This window comes from Mus caroli, chromosome 9, assembly GCF_900094665.2.
Source record: "Mus caroli chromosome 9, CAROLI_EIJ_v1.1, whole genome shotgun sequence".
Lineage (NCBI taxonomy): Eukaryota > Metazoa > Chordata > Mammalia > Rodentia > Muridae > Mus > Mus caroli.
In genome coordinates, this window is record NC_034578.1 from 103,444,365 (window position 1) to 103,463,642 (window position 19,278).

The window sequence follows — 19,278 nt, forward strand, 5'->3', positions numbered from 1 at the left end:
GGCCCCATGCCTTTAATCCCAGCATTCTATAGTCAGAGGCAGGTGGATCTCTGTAGGTTCAAGGCTGGCCTGGTCTACACAGTGAGCTCCAGGCCAGCTGAGGCTATACAGTAAACCCTGTTTCAATAAACAAACAAACAAATGAACGAAAGAAAAAGAAAAGAAAAGGCTCTGGCCCTTGCTCACCAGTTCACCTAGGGTAGTTTCCTGGGCCCTCACCGGCCCAGCCTCATTTTCTGGTCGGAGGTCTGCAGCCTACTGGGTGTTCATGGGGGATTAGTTAGCATATGCCCGCGGGGGTGGGATGGGGTCGGGAGGTGAGTACAGTGGTATAGGGAAAGATTGCTCTGAGTGCTCTGGGCACAGCTCACCTGCAGGTCCAGGTCCTGGAGTTGGCTGGGCCTGAGGAGCCCGTCCCTGCTGGGGCGCTTTGGCTGCCGGTGGTTTAGAGCTGCTCGCCTGTTCTGCACGTGGCTGTAACACAGAACCTGCGGCTGAGATCCTGCTCACCCCCACTCCCACCCTGAAGCCACGGGACATCCAGACTTCAGTTGTTGCATCTGCCCTAGGGAGTGGGGGACCCATGCACAGGAGAGGCTAACTCACCGGTCCTGCTGGCTGGGGCCCTGGGGCTGTGGTGGGGCCTGGCTGAGGTTTCCCCGCTGGTTGGCTGGCAGCAGGGGCTGCGCCCCGGGTGGTTGGCTGGCTCTGTGGCTGTAGCCGTGCCTGGGGTGGAGCCTGCTGGGGGGCTTGTTGCCCAAGACCCTGCTGTTGCTGCTGCTGCTGTTGCTGCTGTTGTGTCTGTGGCTGGCGTGATGCTGTGCCCGAGGGTGTCTGCCTGGATGATGGTGGCTGCGACTGCTGCGGTCCTGGAGCTGCCTGCCGACCTTGCATCTGTGGCTGTGCCTGGGTGTCTGCCTTTGGCTGCAGTGCAGAAGGCCCAGTGTGGGCCTGCCGGGAGCCCTTTTTGCTCTCAGAGGCATGGTGGTATGCTGACGGAGCCCGGGACGGCTGTGAATAATCAGCAGAGCTGGGGTACCCAGGCTGACCCTTCTTCTGCATGGCAGGGGCAGGGCTGGCCTGAGGGTGAGGCCGGGCCTCGTGGCGACCCATGTCCCGAGTGTGCGGTTTGGCAGCACGCCGTCCTGGCTCCTCACCAGCGTGGCGGCCTGAGTGCCTTCCGTGGTCACTGTGGTGCCGGTGTTCCTTGGCTGAGGTATGCCGGCCTGGACCACCCTCATCATGAGGCCATAGGCCCTCCTCAGGGGGCTCATCGTAGTCATGGTAGCTGTGCCTGGCAGGGCCTCGCTTCTGGGAGGAGGAGACTGTATGGCCCCCATGGTGCCTGAACCGGTCGGAGCGGGCATCTCGGGGCTTATCAAACCAGTCTGTCTCCTCCTGGCCCAGGTGATACGCTTCAGAGACCAAAAACAGAACACCATCAACCCCTGGCTAGCCATAGAAGGAGACCTAGCTGAAGCCATGCAAGGGAACCAGAGTGGACAGACACCACAGCCACAAGCAGGTCACTAGGTCCCCACCCTCCAGCAACCAGGAAGCAGGGCACAGGTAGAGCAGCCAAGGACTGCCTGCAGCAGGGCCCACTGATGAGATGCCAAGACAGACCCTGCTGGGACATCTTGGGGACCAGGGCAGGCAGGCAGACCCCCAGGTGCAGAGCATTTTCAGCAATCATCCCCAGCTGCCATTACCTTCGCTGTCAGAAACCACGCAGTGGGAATCATCCAACATGTAGCCCTCCTCACGCTTATACGCGTGGGCCCGCGGTCCGTCCTTGACATGTTCCTGGACGTCAGGCATGGAATGGCTGGAGCAGAACTGTGGGCAGGTGTCCCCGGGAGGAAGAGCGCCCCCTGCGGGGCGGGGCCGCCCTAAGGGGCTGACAGGGCTCTCCTCTTCAGAGGCCTGACTCCTCATGGGGGGCCGTGCCCGGCCATGGGCCATGCTCAGGGATGAGGGCTTGGAGCCCGCCTTTTGAAGTCGCTCTGCTGTGTCCCGTTCCCGTTCATACCCTTTGCCTCGGCTGCTATAGTCATGGCTGGACAGCTTCTCCCCACTGTATGCCGATGCCATTCGGGACCGGCTGCTGCTACCATACATGCGCTCATCCTCCTCTGCCGCGTCCCGGCTGGACACCCCGTAGTACCTCTGTTGTTCGTACACGTTCTTCTTGAGCCCATAGGTGATTTCATCCTGGAACTTTCTGCCCCGAGAGGTCAGACTGCTGCTGACGGTGGGCGGGGGATAGGAGGCCAGGTCGGATTCCACATCCTTGGCCTCCTCGATGGGTGAGAACTTGGAGATCTTTTGCTCCATGCCTTGCTTCCGGTGCTTGCTGCGCTTTGAGGAGATGGCAGCTGGGGCCAGGCTCTTAGAGGGATGCTTTGGCCCCATGGGTCCTGGACCGTACTTGTCTGCTCGAGCCCCATGTCTATAGTCACTGTCACCGTAATAATGGGTGCTTGGCCGGCCGTTGCTCTCCATGCTCCGGTGATGACCAGATTTCCCACGGGGGTCATATGAGTCCTCCTCAGATTCTTCCTCACCTCTGCCGTAACAGCAGGGCAGAGTGGGTCCCTCAAGGACGGCTGGTTCTCCAGGATCCTTCCCGGGACGCCCACTGACTCCACCTGGCCCCAAAGGCTCCAGCCGCTGGCTCTCTGAGGCAGTGGGGGTGCTGTCCTTCGTCAGTTCACTGATGTCGTCGATCATCACATAGTTTCGAGGAACATTCTGCTCCAGACTGGTGTAGTGGGAGTCAGAGGGATACGTGGGGGCTGGGCTCTGGCTCACGCTGCTTCGGTCACTGCCCCGGGGGTGCTCGGGGGCTTTACCTTGCTCATAGCTGCCGCTCACAGCTGGACCACTGTAGCTGGTTTCAGGGGGTGCTGAAGACATGGTGACAGCAGGGCTGCCGATCACCTCGTAATTGGTGGGAACCTTCTGCTCCAGATCAGCCAGTGAAGTCTGCCGTGGCTTCTGGTGGGCAGCACGACTGTCAGCTTGCACTGGGAAAGGGGCGCTCTGCGTGGTTGGCATGGGTGTTGGGGCTGCGTAATGGCCTGTGGGGTGGAAAGCCGGTTGGCTTGGCAGGCCAGGCTCAGCTGGATAACCAGTCCCAGGAGGGTAGGTAGGTGCTGGGTATGTGCTAGGGCCAGTGTAGGTAGGTGCCTGGTGGGCTGGAAATCCATTCTGAGTTGGTCCACTACTGCCTGCAGTGTACTGTGGGGCTGCAGGTGGGAACCGGGGCTGTTGGAAGGCAGTGGCGCCAGAGGGAGTGGCAGGCACAGCAGCTGAGGCAGGGTAGTCCACATACTGGCCAGCGGGTGTGGTGCAACCCTGGAGCCGCAGCTGGTTGAGCTCGCTGTCAGACAGGTAGTCACGATGCTCACCAAGGCCACGTAAAGGTGGGTAGTCACGGCCACCCCGGTCTTTGGCCAACGACTCCTTGCGCTGGGTGATGCCCAGTTCCAGGTACTTGAGCTTGGCGTCAATCTCCTTCTCCTCCTCGTCCAACTCCGCCTGCTTCTTGCGCAGCTTGGTGGACTCATGCTCCACCAGCCGCAGGTCCCGGTCCAGCTCCCGGAGCAGGCTGGCCTTGGTAGCAGGGACGGTGGTGGGCCCCGCCAACCCTCGCTGCAGCAGACTGGCTGCATACAGCTGTGAGGGCACCTGGCCAGCCAGGGGAAGGTGAGCTTCCTCTGGAGGGGGGCTGGGCAGTGTCCGCTTCACCTTGCGGACCAGGCCGTTGGGTGGCAGCGCCGACACCTGAGACAGAGGGAAGGGTGGGCAGCACTGAGACCCAAGGTGTGGGTGACTTTGCTGAGGCATGGGGTAGAAGAACCCAGGTCTGGAGGTTCTTCAAGGCAGGAGCTGGGCTCCACACTGTTGATGCCCTGCTTTGCCAAGCAGCCTTGGGGTTTACCCTGCCCACCCTCTGGTCTTGGCTTCTTTGCCATGAGGGGAAAGGCCTGTGGTCAGTTTACAGTCCTGTCCAAAGCTTTGGGCACCAGGAAGATGGTGAGGGTCAGACTGTTTTGTGTGCTGTGCACAGTGGCTTTGGAAGGCCCTGCACATCTCCAGTGGGTTTGCCTGTCACTGAAGTGAGGAAGATAGATCTGGCTTGAAGTTTGAGACCTAGCAGCCTGTAGGGGCTGAGGGCAGGGCAGTCAGGGAAAGGAGGAACAGCGTAGAACACGCGAGACCCACCAGGCTCCTTTAAGAACAGGGTCACAGGAAGGGGGACAGGATAACTGTCAGCTGTTCACAGGCTCTGAGTCTAAGCTTCCTCCTTTATTCCTCTCCAGAGCAGCATGCTGCTCGGCTGCCTGCCCACCTCCTCCTCTAACCGCACTACCCTCTGCCACACCTAAGCCCTGATCGTGGCCCACCCCCAGCCCACTGAATCTCTCTGTAGACAACCTCTCCTTTCTTGCTAGACCTCTTTCTAGCAGCCCAGCTACCTGCTCAAGGTTCCCCTGCCCTGCTCGCCACACCACCTACTTGCTCCAGAGGCTCTGCAATTCTGGGAGGCCCATGCAGATGGAGTGCTCACCCTGGGTTCCCTTTATCTCCTGGGCCGATCACTACCCATCTCCACCACCATCACATCTATAAACCCACCCCCAAAATGAGCAAACACCACCACCACCCCAGTGCTTCTGACTCCTCCCCCCTCTCCTCAGGATCTCTCCTTTGGCCTATCAGCCCACACTGCATTCTGGGAACTCTGAAATACCAGTCTTGTTCTGTTTTACCTCCCAAAACCTTCTAGAGACTTCAGGAAAAGCCAACCTTCCTCAGCCTTGCACTGAAAGTGGTTAGCATTCCCCCTTCCCAGTCTCTAAGTCTTCCCACAGATGGCGCCATGGCCAGGCTGTGTCTTGTGGTTCTAATACATGGCTGTGTAACGGAAGCCATAGACAAGGAGCCTGCACTGCACTAGGGGAACAGGCAGGCTAGGAAATAGGGTTACTGAAGAAGGTGGGTGGGACACAAGGAAGCACCAAGAGTACCTACAGCCCTCAGGGTGGGTCTCAAATGCTAGGCCACAGGCTTGGGCCTGCTATAGGCAGTGAAGCCCATCTAGAGATGGGAAGTGGAGACTAAATAAGGCTTGGAGTGGAAGGTGCCTAGACTGGAGGTGAGAAATGAAGAGGCTTGAAAGGAGGCGACAGAAATAGACCAGGTCTAGACAGTGAAGGGACAGGGCTGTGGAGAGACTGAGGTTTCTGGAAGTGTCTGGGCAGATGGCTGTGGAGCCCTACGTGTGTCTGACTTTGTCCAGGCTGGGTTATGAGCTCTGTCAGACGTCCATTGGGGAACTTTGTTCCTCAACTCCTTCCCCCGGGCCTTTGGAGCCAGAGGTGACTCCATTCCCACCCCAGGAGAAACCCCTCCCTCTGGGGCCCCTCAAGCTAGAAATAGACCCCCATCCCACCCTGGACCAGCCCCTGTGCCCATACCTGGCTACCTAGTCCCCCCTGGTGCTGGTAGAGGGAGAATCTCTCTTTGGCAGACTCCTCGGCGGTGGGGCTCAGGGGCTTAGGGTCGGACAGAGACCGCTGCAGGGTCTTCATGGGGCGAGGCAGAGTCTGCTGGCGAAGGGTGCTGTCAGCTATGAATTGCTTCTGGGGACTCACATGAGCCTTGTTCAGCCTCTCACTGGAAGCAAACGAGGTGTCCAGGAGCCGGTGAGGGGACAGGGGCGACACTGGAGAGTAGAGCACTTGTGGAGACTTAGGAGGCTGGCGGCTCATAAGCTGCGACAGGGACTCCGGGGGCAGGTGGGCCTGGTACCCGATTTCCAGAGGATCCGGCTTCTTCTTCTCAAATCTGCCCAGGGCTCCTGGGGTGACTATCTGGATGCCAGGTAGGTAGGGGCTGATGGCAGTTGGTCCTATGAGCTGTGGCCCAGCCACACCCTGAGCCTGCCCATCTGGTTCTGTCTGGCAGGCCAGGCTCTCCCCACGCCCAGTCTTTTCTGGTGCTGATATGTACCTGACAATCTCCACCTTCGGGTCAGTGGCAGCCGTGATGTGGATGGCTGGAGAGACCCTGGGCAGCTGCTCGGGCTCGGTCTGGACGGAGCAGTCGCTGATGGTCTGTATGCCCACGCTGCTCATGGCCCTCGCAGTAGCGGCCGTGGTGGATGAGGAAGCAGTGGCATCGTGCTTGCTGTCGGAGCCTGAGTCTGAGTGACGGGAAAGACGAGACCTGCGGCGGCGGACGGGTTGCTCCCAGTCGGCATTGTCCTCATCATCTGTCTGCACACTGCAGTCAGCACTGCGCCGAGTCCTGCGCCTGCGGGTCACAAGGTAGCGTCCCTCACCCTCCTCATCATCTGTCTGAACACTGCTGTCTGCAATTCTCCTGACCGTGCTGGGATCAGGTCCCGACTCTGGCTCACAGGCATCTCTCAGACGTGGCATGGAGTGACGTTTCTTGATGCCACTACGGCCTGCCTCCCACTGCTCCTCGGTTTGCAGTGACATGTCTGAGGCGGAGCTGGGGAGGCCCCTGTGCAGCACAGGCTCACGAGGTTGCCCGGGCCCTTCGGTTCCCGCCACAGCAATGAAGGCCGCGTGGGTCAGCGGTGGCCAGTACTGGCCATTCTGGGCCAGCTCGGTGGCAGCAGGGGGAGGCCCTCGGCTAGGTGCCTCGCAGGTGGCAGGAAAGGGGGCCTTCTGCCTCTGCTTCTGCTCCTCCAGCTGCAGCTGCAGCTGCTGCTGCAGTTGCTGGATCTGCTCTAGTTGCAGCCGCTGCTGTGCCAGCTGCTCACGCTGCAGTGCAAACTGTGCCTGGCGCTCTTCCTGCTGCTGCTGCAGCACATGCTGCTTGATGGTCTGCAGCTCCTGCAGCTCTCGCTGCACCAGCAGCTGCTCCTCTTCACGATGCCTCTGCAGCTCCACCCTCTCCCGTTCCAGCTCCTCCTGCAGCCGCAACTGCCGCAGCTTTTCCAACTCTACCCTTTCCCGCTCCAGCTGCAGCAGCTGCTCCTGTTGCTTCCTCTGCCGGTCCTCCTGAGACGCTTCCTCCTTCTCCGCCGCAGGCCGGCCGAGGACCCCACTGCCACTCCCAGCGGCGGCCTCTCCTGCTGGCTTCTGGCCAGGTGGTGGGGCCGGGGCCGGGCCCGGGGCAGGGGCCACGGGGGCTTCCTTGATGACAGCAGGGGCAGTTGTGGAAAGGGGTTCTTCGGGAGCAGCCCCTGCTGGTAGCTCAGGCCTTGGCGGGCCTCCTGCCCCCGAGGACTTGGCCGCAGCAGGCTTCCCCAAATAGACAGGTCCTTCAGCAGGTGGAACGCTGGAAGCAATGGGGAATCTTGGTGCAGGATAACGGTATAGCCCTGCTGGTCCAAGAGGTACCCGAGGAGCAATCATGGGCACACGGGTCAGGCTGGTAAGGGGCACAGCTGTGACTCCACCAGATACATAAGGCCTGTACATGCCGCCACGCACCATGGGCCGCAGTACCGAGGCAGGCTGGGTGGTGATGGGCAGCGTTGCAGCAATTGGGGTATTGATAGTCGAGTAGATCATGCCGTCGGCTGCGCGCACTGTTGCTGTGGATGGGAGTAGCTGTCTGACTGCTGTTGCTTGGCTTGCTGCAGGCCCATACTGAGCAAGGTTTCCAGGGCTTGGCTGCCCTTCTGGGTAGGTGGGGTTGCCAAGGAGGCCGGATCTAAGGGGAGCCAGACCCTGTGGAGCACTGAGGCCAGGCCCATGCTGGGGCTGATACTGCACGAGGTCAGGCCCACCACTCCCGCTGCCATGCCGCCCACCGTACTGGTCCATGGAGTTGAGGGCAGCACACATGCGGCTGATCTCTCGGGCTGTGGTGGCACTGTACTGGGCCAGGCTGGCCTCCTGGAAGCCAACTGCATCTCCCCGTGGGCCATACCTATGATCTGAATAGATGTTTGACACTGAGCTATAGCGCCGCAGGGGAAGTGGGTGAGACAAAAGGTCTGTGGGGTGACGCAGGTCCGTGAAGGAGCCATACTGTAAGCCCTGTCCTAAGTAGCGTCCATCGGCAAAGCCTAAGCTGTATGAGTGCTTCAGTGAGCTGAGGTCCACTGCTGAGTCCCTCCCAGGGCCCTGGAAGAGCTGCCCAAGCCTCTGGGCGTGGTAGTTGAGGCCAGCTTCGGCCAAATTGGTGTCAGACATGGAGGAGTATAGCCTTCCAGGCAGGCCCTGTGGGTAGGGCCTCTGTTCTTCATGGGGCCCAGGTCCTACTACCCCCTGTGCGCGGAAGGTGAGGGGCTCAGGGGGCTCAGGGTCTCTGGGACTGTAGAAGGGGCCACTGCTTTGGCCAGGCAGGGCAGCATCGGTCACACTCTTGTCAGGTGCGCTAGGGGCAGGATGGAAGGTGCCAGTGCAGCTACTGCCAAAAGGAAACTTGTAGACCATGTCACAGCATGCCAGCTGGCTCTCGGGCCTCATTCCAGTGAGGTCCAGGGCACCTGCTGGCTCTTCTGGGAGCAGGGTAGTCACCGTGCCGGCTGTGCCCTCTCCCATCTGTACCACCACTGTGTGTGGCTTCCTGGTACCTGGAGGAGCATGTGACCGGAGCTCTGCTGGAGTAGCCCGGTGGGGTTCAGCACCAGGCTCTGGCACTGGTCCTGGCTTCAGGCCCACACTCTGGGCGGTGCCCATCTGGGTGATCAGAATGTCCCTTCTGGCCAGAGGTGTTACTTGGTTGGGAAGGTTATACCTGGCAAACTTAGGCTCCCTGGGTCTTCCCCTGGGCCCACCTCGGTACGGGGCTGTCTGGACAGCCTGCTCTACTTGTTTGACCTGTGCCAGGCACACGGGGCTACCTGAACCCTGGCCAAAGTCGAGGCGGCTCTGGAAAGGATCTCCGTACACCACTGGCTGCTTTTGCTGAGCCATGAGCACAGATGAGGCCATGGTGATGCTCACTGTGGTGGCAGTGGCCAGGAAGGTATGGGTCTGCTCTTGGGCATTAAGGTTGATAACCAGAGGCTGCACAGCGGTTGACTGGCGTCCTGGGACTGGATCCAGGGCCAGGCCATACTTCCTTGCTTCCACAGCAAGAGAGGTCAGATCCATACCCTGGTCGGTAAGGATAATGGGGGTGGGCTTGACGGCTGTGCGGAGGTCTACCACCGCAGTGCCCGGGGGCCGAGGGCCTGGCTCAACTCTAGATGTTCCAGGGACAGAGGAGATCCGGCATAGTGAGATGTTTTCAGCAGGGAGGGCACCCCAGCCGTACAGTGCCAGGGGTCCGTCTGCACCAGCACTGGGTGCTCGTGGGAAGCCAGGTGGCCCAGCCGGTTCCGAGGGCATTTGAGATGCACTTGGAGGTGTTGTCTGGCTGTAGCTGTGGGAGGTGGGCTGAGAGTCTGTAGGTGAGCACAGAGGGGAAGTCGAGGCACTGGCGTGCACCATTCTGGTCTGGCTTGAAGCATCCGACGCCAGAGTGATGACCATAATAGGGGCCTCCTGGGAAGACTGCTGCCACACCAAGCGAGGAGTGCTAGGCCGGTGTGGAGTCTGTGTGCCTTGGGCTACCATGGGGGAGGGGGGGCCAGGGCTCCTCGGAATGTCAGAGGAAAGTGTTAGGCTTGGCGTCTGTGTAGAGAACTCTGCTGTGGCCCTGGAGCCCAGCTTGCCTGGTGAGAATGTGGGGCTCTCAGAGGGGGTAGATGGAGAGAGAGGTGGGCTAGAGCCTGTAAAGTAAGAATATCCCCGAGAGGGCTGGGGGACACCGACCTCACTGTCACCCCCACTCAGAGGCTTCTCTCTGGGGACCCGTCCACTTCCGGGAGGGCCACTGGGAGCGTGGGGCAGCTCCTCCGTTTGAGACCCATAGTTAGCAGTGGTTGGGGGCTGTCCATAGCTGTGGATTGTGGAAGACGTTGATGGGCTACGCTCAGAGCCAGCTGGGGAGGTTGGAGTCATATACCCTCGTGTTGGACTGGCTGTGGTGGCTGGTGACCCAGGACCCTGGGAGAAGGTCATGCCTACCTCCTTAGAGGCCAAAGTGGAGGAGACAGGAGAGCTGTGCAGCTTGAGAGGATCCTGAGGCTCTTTTGCAAAATGCTGAGTGACTCGGACATCGGGGATAACTCGGCCCCCACTGCTGTCTGAGGAGGTGGAGGTGGAAAACGATACGGGGGCAGCGAGCTGGGTGGGGCTGGTCCCAGGGGTAAGTGGGCCACCATTTTGCTTCATTGGGTCCATGTATGCGCTCTCGGCATTCAGAAACTGCTTCTCCTTCTTTTTGTCCTCAGTGAAAGCCAGATCCCGCGAGGAGGCCTGCCGCATCCGGGCTATGCTCTGGGATGTCTGAAGGATCTCCTCGTACACTGCCGCTCCAAGGCCTGCGGGCGTGCTTTCTGCCACCGGCTGAGAAGCCCTGCCGCCATAGTCATGGTCTTGGGTGTCTTGATATTCAAAGGAGCCCTGGCTGCGGGGGCCCGTGGGCTGAGAGGGGCCACCATGGGGTCCACGGGCCCCTGCCACCTGGCCCTGCTGTCTCTGGAGCATCTCAGCTTTTCTCATCATGTCCTCGTAGGCTTCCTCCGCACTCTTAAGGGGCCGTCCAGAACTGGGCGTGGTGGAACTGCCCGAAGGGGTCTCAGTCGGTGAGTAGAGAGACATAAAGGCAGGCAGGTTGTACTCGCTGCCAGACTTGTAGAGCCGAGTGGGGCCGCCATCTAGGGTCTCCGCCTCTGAGTCCAGGGAGGGGGAGGGGGAATACTCAGAGCAGGAAGAGCGGTGTAGCTCCTCCATCTCCGCTGCCTGCCTCAGCTCCTCTGTAGGGGACGCATCTTCAATGGGTGACAGGTTACTGGGTGGTGTCTTGGAGCGCTCACGCCGCCGCTGAGCTCGAAGCTCTTCCTTGTCACGCCGGGTCTTGCGGGCTGTGCTTCGAATTCGCTGCTGTTCCACCTCCCGCATCTTCTCCTGCTCACGAAGCAGCTCCTCTTCTTCCCGCAGCTCCTCCTCCTCAGAGGAGTCCTCGATGGTGGGCAGCAGGGGCCCGTGGGACCGGTGCCGCGCCTTGCGCTGTTGCTTTGCTTCTTCTAGGCGCTGCCGTCGGCTGGGGCTGCTGTCGCTGTCCTCCTCCAGTGAAGACAGGGAGGTGGGTGAGGTGCCAGATGTATAGCTAGGCGTGGAGGCCGGCAACGTAGAGGAGTGCTCCCCTCGAGAACGGTCTTCGGGTGAGCCCGTGAGGCTCTCCATCTCCAGCTCAGGCTCCCGGTCCAGGTTGGGATCAGGACCTTGGCCCAGGTCTAGCTCATGACCATAGCTACCGGTGCTGTTGAGCTCGATGGTTTTAAAGCGTCGGAGACCTCCCTGAAGGGCTCCGCTGCCATCCGTGGGCTCTGCTGGGCCTGCCTCAGACAGGAGTTCCTCGTAGCCTGTGGTGGCATTATGGGGAAGGCGCCTCTTGGGTTCTTGGCTAGATTCCGCCCTGGACCTGGCACTTGCCTTCTGGGCGCTGTGCTTGGCCAGGCCTCGCCCAGAGACAGCAGTGTCGTCTTCCTCCAAGTTGTCTTCCTCAGCACTCATTTCTAGGATCTGTCGCCGCATGAATTCTTCATCGGTCATGTCTGCCCGGGCTGGGGGCTGAGGTGGGAGGGGAGACAAGCCACCTTCGCTGCTGTCTTCCACGTAGTCATGCCTCAGCTGGCTGCCAAAGTCATCTGAAGACTCAGCTGTGTCCTGCTGTTCCCTCTGACGTCCCCATGCCAAGGAGTCGTCCTCCTCTAGAATGTCCCCCAGTTCCTCATCTGAGTCGAAGGCCTCGGGCATGATGGACAGGGAGTGAGGACGCCGTTTCTGGTCTTCAACTGCACTGCTGCTGCTGCTGCGGGGTGGCTTGCTCCACTCCGCACTGGGAGCCACAGCCTGGGCCTCCAGTGAAGGGCGCAGGCTACTACCCACTTTGTGGAGGTCCGAGGGGCTGGGTGGACGTGGGCCTGTCACCCCTGCACTGTCAAGCTGCTCCACTTCTTGCTGTACAACACCTGTGATCTCGCTCTGGGAGCTGGAGACACCATCGGAGGAGTAGCCTGTGTCACTGAGGCTCTGTGGGCTTCGAGACAGGTCCTGAGAATAAGGCTTGGGGACCGGTTCCTGCATAGGGTAAAAAGCAGGCGTTTACTCCTGACCTCCTGTCAATCCCAGGGACCACGGGAAGGGGCCCTCCACATCCCAGGGGCTATCTCTCTGGCCCCGCATAACTTACAGACTTCACAGCAAGAGAAACTTTACTAGATGAAAGTGTGGGAGACCAGCAAAGTGGCAGACACATGACGTGTCTCCATCCCACGGACTCCAGACTAGCTGAACTTCATTTGTTGTTTGTTGTTGTTGTTTTGTGACAGGGTCTCTCTACAGAGCCTTGGCTGTCCTAGAACTCACCATGTAGACTAGGCTAGCCTTGAACTCACAAAGATCTGACTGCCTCTGCCTCCAAAGTGCTGGGACTAAAGGAGTGTGCATTCATCCCAGTGATCTACTGAAACTTAATCTAGACCCTCTTTCAACTAGGGTGTCTCTGTGACCCCAATAGATCTGTCTTAGGCCTACATTGTTAGCCCTTCCTCAGACTATCTCACCTGAAAGCTAGGATCCTTGGTAATTAAATAGAACTGACCTCAGCCTCCCCACCCTTGGGAGCTTCTGGAACAGGCTTGACAACTGGGGTGGCAGGGTCAGTCCTCTTCACCCCACTTTTTGCTTTAGGAGTCCCAGGAGGCACAGTAGTCTCTGGAGGTGGCTTCGGCACAGGCTCAGCTTTAGCAGGGGTCGCTGTCTTCTTTTCCTGGGCACTGCTAGAGGTCTTGCTGGGTTCAGTAGCCCTGAGAGGCTTGGCCTGAGGGCTGGCCTTGGTGGTCTGAGGGCTGGCCTTGGTGGCCTGAGGGCTGGCCTTGGTGGCCTGGGGGCTGGCCTTGGCAGGCAGGGAGCCTGAGGGCTGGCCCAGCCCCTGTGGCCCTTTCTGCTTCAGAGGGGCTGCTCCAGCTGCTCGGTGAGGGACTCCTGCAGGAGGCTGCTGTGGGGTGGGCAGAGGCAGGGGGGCTGGCCCCCCCAAGCTGCCCTCCAGCAGCCGTTTAGTTTGGCAGTTCAGACAGAGCCACTCTGTTTTCTGTAAGGAAACAGGAGGGAGGTTCATGAAAACCACAGACCCAGGAGTAAGCAGAGAGTATTTCCATCATTCTCCCAACCCTTAGGGAGGGGTCAGACCTCACTCTTGGTAGATGGAACCCAGAGCGAGCCCTGCACCATTTAGACACATACTGTAGCGCTGAGTCGTCCCCAGCCTGTACTGTAGCGCTGAGCCATCCCCCAGCCTGAGAAAGTCTTTCAGAACAGGATACCAAAGGCATAAAGAGAAAAAAACTGACAGGTGTATTGCTCCCAAATTATAAACTTCTCAGGGACATATACAAAATCAAAACGCAAAGGTAAGAAGAAATTTTCTTCTTAACCCATAGAGACATTTTCACTGGGCCAGAAAAGGAAGACAATTAAGAGGGCAAGGAAACCACAAAAATTACAGAGGCTTGGGATGAAACACAGAGGGAAGCCAGGGCCCCAACCCCAAGGACTGAATTGCAATGCAGGGGCTGTATGGGGTCCAGCAGCCAAGAAGTCCTGCAGAACAGGAATGCATTCAGAGAGGGAGAGGGAGAGGGAGAGGGAGAGGGAGAGGGAGAGGGAGAGGGAGAGGGAGAGGGAGAGGGAGAGGGGAGAGAGAATATGTAAAATGTCCTAGAGGCCCTGGCCCTGCCTGGCTCCTAGTTCTGGGGTCTGATAGTATCCTGCCATTTCCTTCCCCAAGTAAGGGCTATGCTCAGCTGGGGCAAACTCCTGGGGCCAGAAAGACTAGCTGGGTAGCACTGAGAAGTCTTTGCTCACACTTTCAGCCAAGTCTCCCTGTCTAGGGCTAGGAAAGAACACCACAGAAAGGACTCCTCCTGTGCCCAGGGCTCTGGACTTTCCCTCTGATGGAGAACTGTGTGCCTAGAGCCCAGTTCCTTCCAGAACTGGGGTGGCATCACTGTTTGGTGTTTTGTTTGTTGGTTTGGTTTGGTTTTTCGAGACAAGAGTTTCTCTGTGTAGCCCTGGCTGTCCTGGAACTCACTCTGTAGACCACGCTGTCCTCGAACTCAGAAATACGCCTGCCTCTGCCTCCCAAGTGCTAGGATTAAAAGTGTGCACTGCCACTGCCCAGCATCTCTATTTATCATTAGCATTAGCCACCACTCTTAAAAATCACCCACAGTTTCAGAACCAGGGCTAAAGGCTGAAGACAGGGTCATGATGGCGATGACACACAGGGACCAGCACTGCTATAGTCTGAATGTGAACTGTTCCTACAATACAAAGGCCTGCGTGTCTGAATACTTGGTCCGTAGCTGCTAGTGCTGCTTGGAACCTTTGGACATAGATTCTAAGAAGCTGTAATGGGTTGCTAGGGGAAGGTCTTTGAAGGTGATACCTACTTCTGGTTCCGGATCAAATTCTCTGCTTCCTGATCTGGTAAGATGTGAATGAGCTGTGCCCCAAGCCTCCATTGCCACAATCAGTGCCACCTCGGCTACCATGGTCCCCTCTAAAGTGCCAGTCAAAACAAACCTTGCCTCCTTTAAGTTCCTTCTATCTGCAATTTGGTCACTGCAATGAGAAGTGACTGATAGAAGCCCTTCCTGGAACCCACAGCTCTAAACAAGCCATGATAAATATGACAAAGGAATCAGCAGGGAGTCCTAAGACTGCTAGAAACCAATTCTTCAAATCGCAGCTGACTGCACAGGGCTGGGACTTGGACATGTCTGGTCCCTGAGTCGGGGGTTCTAGACCCACAGCAGATCTAGCTGGACAGGAATATGTTGCTTTGGCTACATGAGGGAATGGGAATGAGGGCAACAGCCTAGCCCAGCCCAGAACAGCACCCTACTAACTGCTCAGTGCACGCTTGCCCTTGCCCCAGTGCCTAGACATGGGCTCCTCCCAGGAGTGGTGCCATGAGAAAGATCATTATGTGAACCACAGTCACAGAGCCAAGGCATAGGAAAAAATGGTGTCCTGTTACTTTTGCTGCCTCAGACACACCTCTGAACCACCTCTGGTCTGTTGAACCCACTCCAGAAGCAGCAATCTAAAAGATAGTGAGGGTACCCTGGAAGGGCAGCATGGACAAAGGCAAACCAAGTGTCCAGGGCTAGCCCCTGTAGAGGCCTGCTTATCTGTGCCCACAAGTAAGGCCTTTAGTAGGCACGCTGCCAGTGGTCACAGGCTGGCTGGGGCTTTGCTCCTTCACAGGTATATTCATGGAGGCAGCTGGGTTTCAGGAAAGCTTCCTGGTGGCTCTCTTGCTCCTGGCTCTGCTTTGTAAGCAGTGAGAAAGGGCGGGTGGGGGAGAAGGCGGTGTGTGAAGGAAGAGCTAAAAATAAGCGCTTGACCCGGCTGCTGGAGGCCCTTCACAGCCCACTGGGAGCAGGAGCAGTGTACAAGCACGGAGGCTGGGAGGAGCTGGGCGGAGGACTGGCCAAAGCCTCCTCCTGGGTATGGGTGAAAGGCAGGCCATGCAGAACGCCCGCACCCAGGAGTCTGAGCACAGCTGTTGAGGTATCAACTCATTCATTCAATCTACCTCCATCTCAGCCCCACCCCAATGTGCCCCCACCTCCATCCCTGATCCTTCCGTTTCTGGATCGTCCACTCATTCATTCTCTCCCTTCAGTCTTATCTCCTCACTTCATTCATTCACCCACTCAGAATATGACTGTCTCCCTTGCTAAGCCCCACCCAGCCCCAGCAGAGGGAGGCTGGCTGGCTGGCTGTCCTTTTTGCTTGGCTCTTTGGTGAGCAGCCAGAGAATGGACAACGGGGAGACTGATGACCACCTCTGCCTTGTTAGTCCTTTGGGGGACAGGAAGATACGGATCTCCCAAGAACAATCATCAGCTCCAGTTGGGAGATGTAAAGGCGTGTACCAAGGAGCTCAGTGGTTCAAGGCGGCATTTCTGCAGAAGTGTCCGAGCACGGAGTCTCACCTGGTTCTCATGGAAACCAAAGATGATCATTAGAGCTTCCAATCCACACAGAAGGGGAAGGAAGTAAAGGGGGGGAGGGGAAACCCCAAAGCATGTGAGAACTGTGGTCTCTGAGTCACCGGCCAGTGAGGACCGGGAGACTGGGGGGGGGGGGGGGGGGGGGTTGTGTGGGATGCTGGGCATCCTGACACTGTCTGAAGGAGGCCACAGGCCTGTTCTCTGAGTTTGTGGAGCTGCCTGTGTGCCAGCTCTTGTGGCCCATCCTGATCTACACCTCATGGCCAGCTACCTGGCTTCCCACACCGCTGGACCATAGGGCAGCTCAGTATGGTGGCTCAGGCCTATAATTTTGAGAGGTGAGTTGCCATGAGTTTGAGGCCAGCCTTGTTTTCGAAATAAATAAATAAATAAACAAATACCCACAAAAGAAACCCAAAAGGTAAAGACTCAGACACTGGGCCAGAGGCGCGGCCAGTCTCAGCGCTGCTGGACTTTTACGATTGTATAATGTCCATGCCGCCCCATGAGCCTGGGTATACCCAAGCTCCTCCTTTCTGCCTCCCAGAAGGAAGCCTTACCCAGTGTGTGCAGCGTGCTCCCTGGAAGCTGAGATGTGCCCCTCTCATGCCCTAGCCCCAAGCGTGTTCATTCCCCATGCAGTTCTCCTCCGGGACACCTGAGCCTGGCCTGGCCACAGTGTTTACGGTGAGGAGTCTTCCTCCCCTCGGGGAACACCTTGGGTCCAGTGTTCTGACTGGAGGATTGGCTGTTGTAAGGACTTACATACAGACCTCAGGTACAGCAGCTCATATGGACACCTAAAAGAATTACTGTCTCCATCCCACAGGGGAAGAGGTAGGAGTCTGATTTGCCACCCCAGAGGCAGCCTGGGGTGAAGCAGGAGGCAGCTGTTTGCCTTGGGCCCAGTGCCCACCCTCTGTTCACAAGCCCATTCCAGCCCTGCATGTCACAGGGGCAAGGACGTTTGCCCAGGGAAACCTGGCATTTCAAGGGCACAGCTGAAATTTTGGCGCGGATAGCAAGAAACTGGTGATATTACTGTAACAATTCCACTAATTTCTTCGCACCGTTGAACTGCAAGTCAATTAGAAAGTGGCCCAGAAAGGTACTATTATCTTTCTAAAAGATGAATAGGTTAAAAAATGTTGGAATCAGCCCTTTTAATTATGAAATGACTCATTAAACAGTATTCTTCAGAGGAAGTTTCAAGTAAAAGTTGGTCCAACTGTAGTGATTCCCATGTGGTATTCTCTGGACTCTATCTAGAGAGAAGGGAAAGCTTTTCCTAGCTGCACACGCTGAGGAAAATGGCCAGCCCGTTGGTCTGGCCTCAGATAAACCCTAATAGGTCTACTAGACACATAGGGGGCTGTGAGTCTCTTCCTCTTGTACACAGCTACAGAGGTCTGCCTTACCCCATGTAGAGAGACACGGCTCAGTCATGCTGAGCCTTCAACTGGCCTGAGCCCAGCAGATCAATCCCTCTGACCTGGAGAGGGACCAGCGTGTGGCCTCTATACTACCTCACTTAGGGTGAATCTCTTAGCACCTGTGACACAACTCTAACCAAGAAGTGAAAAATAGGTCACGGGGAAGCACAAAGTTGCTCAGAACAGCAAGTGACCACTCGCTGAGGTGAGAGCAAAGAATGCTGTGGCCTAGTTAAGACCTCGGTGAAGCAATGCTGGGGTGTGTGTGGCGGGGATGGGGTCACACCATGCAACAGCTCCTCCCCACAAGCCATACATAAGCTGCAAGGCAGGTGAACCTGCAGGGAGTTTTAATAAATGAGTGGTTATTTTGTGGCTGGAAGGAAAAGGAAGTAGAGGGTGGGGCAGGGGTGGGGTCTAGGGCTCTGGCCACTGGGTGGAGAGCAGAGGCCAGATTCTTGTGAATCTGGGTGTGGGGCTATGGGTGCTTGGTCTGTGGAGTGGATGCTGAGCTGAAAGGACTCTGGGCTGCTGGCTTCGATTCTTGATGATGGATAACAGTAAGACCTCCACAGGAAGGGGCATCATGGTTACTGGTCCACACCTTCCTCAGAGCAGCCATAGCCCTCCTGAGGACAGCAGCTTCAACAGAGCTGTTGAAAGAAAGGGGGTGGGGTGGGGTGTACCCCTCTTTTCTTCTTCTTCTTCTTCTTCTTCTTCTTCTTCTTCTTCTTCTTCTTCTTCTTCTTCTTCTTCTTCTTCTTCTTCTTCTTCTCCTCCTCTTCCTTCTCCTCCTCCTCCTCCTCCTCCTCCTCCTTCTTCTTTTTGGTCTTTTCTGAGACAGGGCTTCTCTGTGTAGTCCTGGATGTCCTGAAACTCACTCTGTAAACCAGGCTGGCCCCAAACTCAGAGATCTGCCTGCCTCTGCCTCCCAAGTGCTGAAATTTAAGACATGAGCCACCACTGCCTGGCAGGGTGTACCCTTCTTGACTAGTGTTAAAAGCAGAGAGGTGGGTGATCTGACTTTGGGAAGAACTTGGGCCAGTACCCCTATCAGACATGTGTTCAGGACCATGGACCCTCTGGACAAGGATTATGGAGGCAAGGACTGAACTGGCAAAGGAGATAGTCCTGAGGTGAGCATAAGTCAGCAGGGCATGGGAGTGGGGGATGCTTCCTGCTGAGAGGCAGGAGGTCCAGAGTCCAGGGAAGCTAGAATCCAGCCAGTAAAGAGGAGCCTAGATTAGAATTCATATGGGTCACCTCAAGTCACCACGTGACTGGGACACTTTTGTTTGGGCTGATTCAGCGTTTCGTGTGGCCTGCCCCAGAGGCTGCCACAGGAAGCTGTCAGGAACGTTTATGCCCCTGGATAAACAGTGTCTTTCCCTCTATGTATATCCTGCTTAATGGGGAAATGGCCTGAGATGTCTCTTGGGGGTACGGGGCTTCTAAACTAGGTTAACTCAAGTCCACCAGGGCTCACCGTCCTTCGGTGTCAGAGCACCCCATCTGACCAGCAGTGAGCTTACATCTACAGGTGTTGGGAAAACAGGCTCTGGAGACCCCTTTTCCCCCACTACTGGGTGGGCCAAATGTCCTCCAATGAGGGACAGGGAGTAGTGTTGGGCCTGAAAGGCCACATGGGTTTCACATAAAGAGGCCATTCATCTCACTCAGGGCTACTCCTCCTGTGGTGGTCAAGTGATTTCCTTACTCATACTAGGCTTGGTTCTTTTTTTTTTTTTTTTTTTTTTTTTTTTTTTTTTTTTT

At 57.4% G+C, this 19,278-nt stretch overlaps 1 protein-coding gene across 1 annotated transcript in view; it reads right to left on the minus strand.

Annotated features, from left to right (window-relative positions):
* The window catches only part of Bsn (bassoon presynaptic cytomatrix protein), a 39,706-nt gene that overhangs the window by 5,036 nt on the left and 15,392 nt on the right, over positions 1–19,278 (minus strand). The window contains exons 5-9 of the mRNA XM_029481991.1: positions 12,652–13,140; positions 5,487–12,128; positions 1,713–3,789; positions 607–1,415; positions 372–474 (exon numbers count right to left, since the gene is read on the minus strand). Coding sequence (XP_029337851.1) covers positions 372–474; positions 607–1,415; positions 1,713–3,789; positions 5,487–12,128; positions 12,652–13,140 — 10,120 coding nt within the window. The remainder of the gene's footprint in view (positions 1–371; positions 475–606; positions 1,416–1,712; positions 3,790–5,486; positions 12,129–12,651; positions 13,141–19,278) is intronic.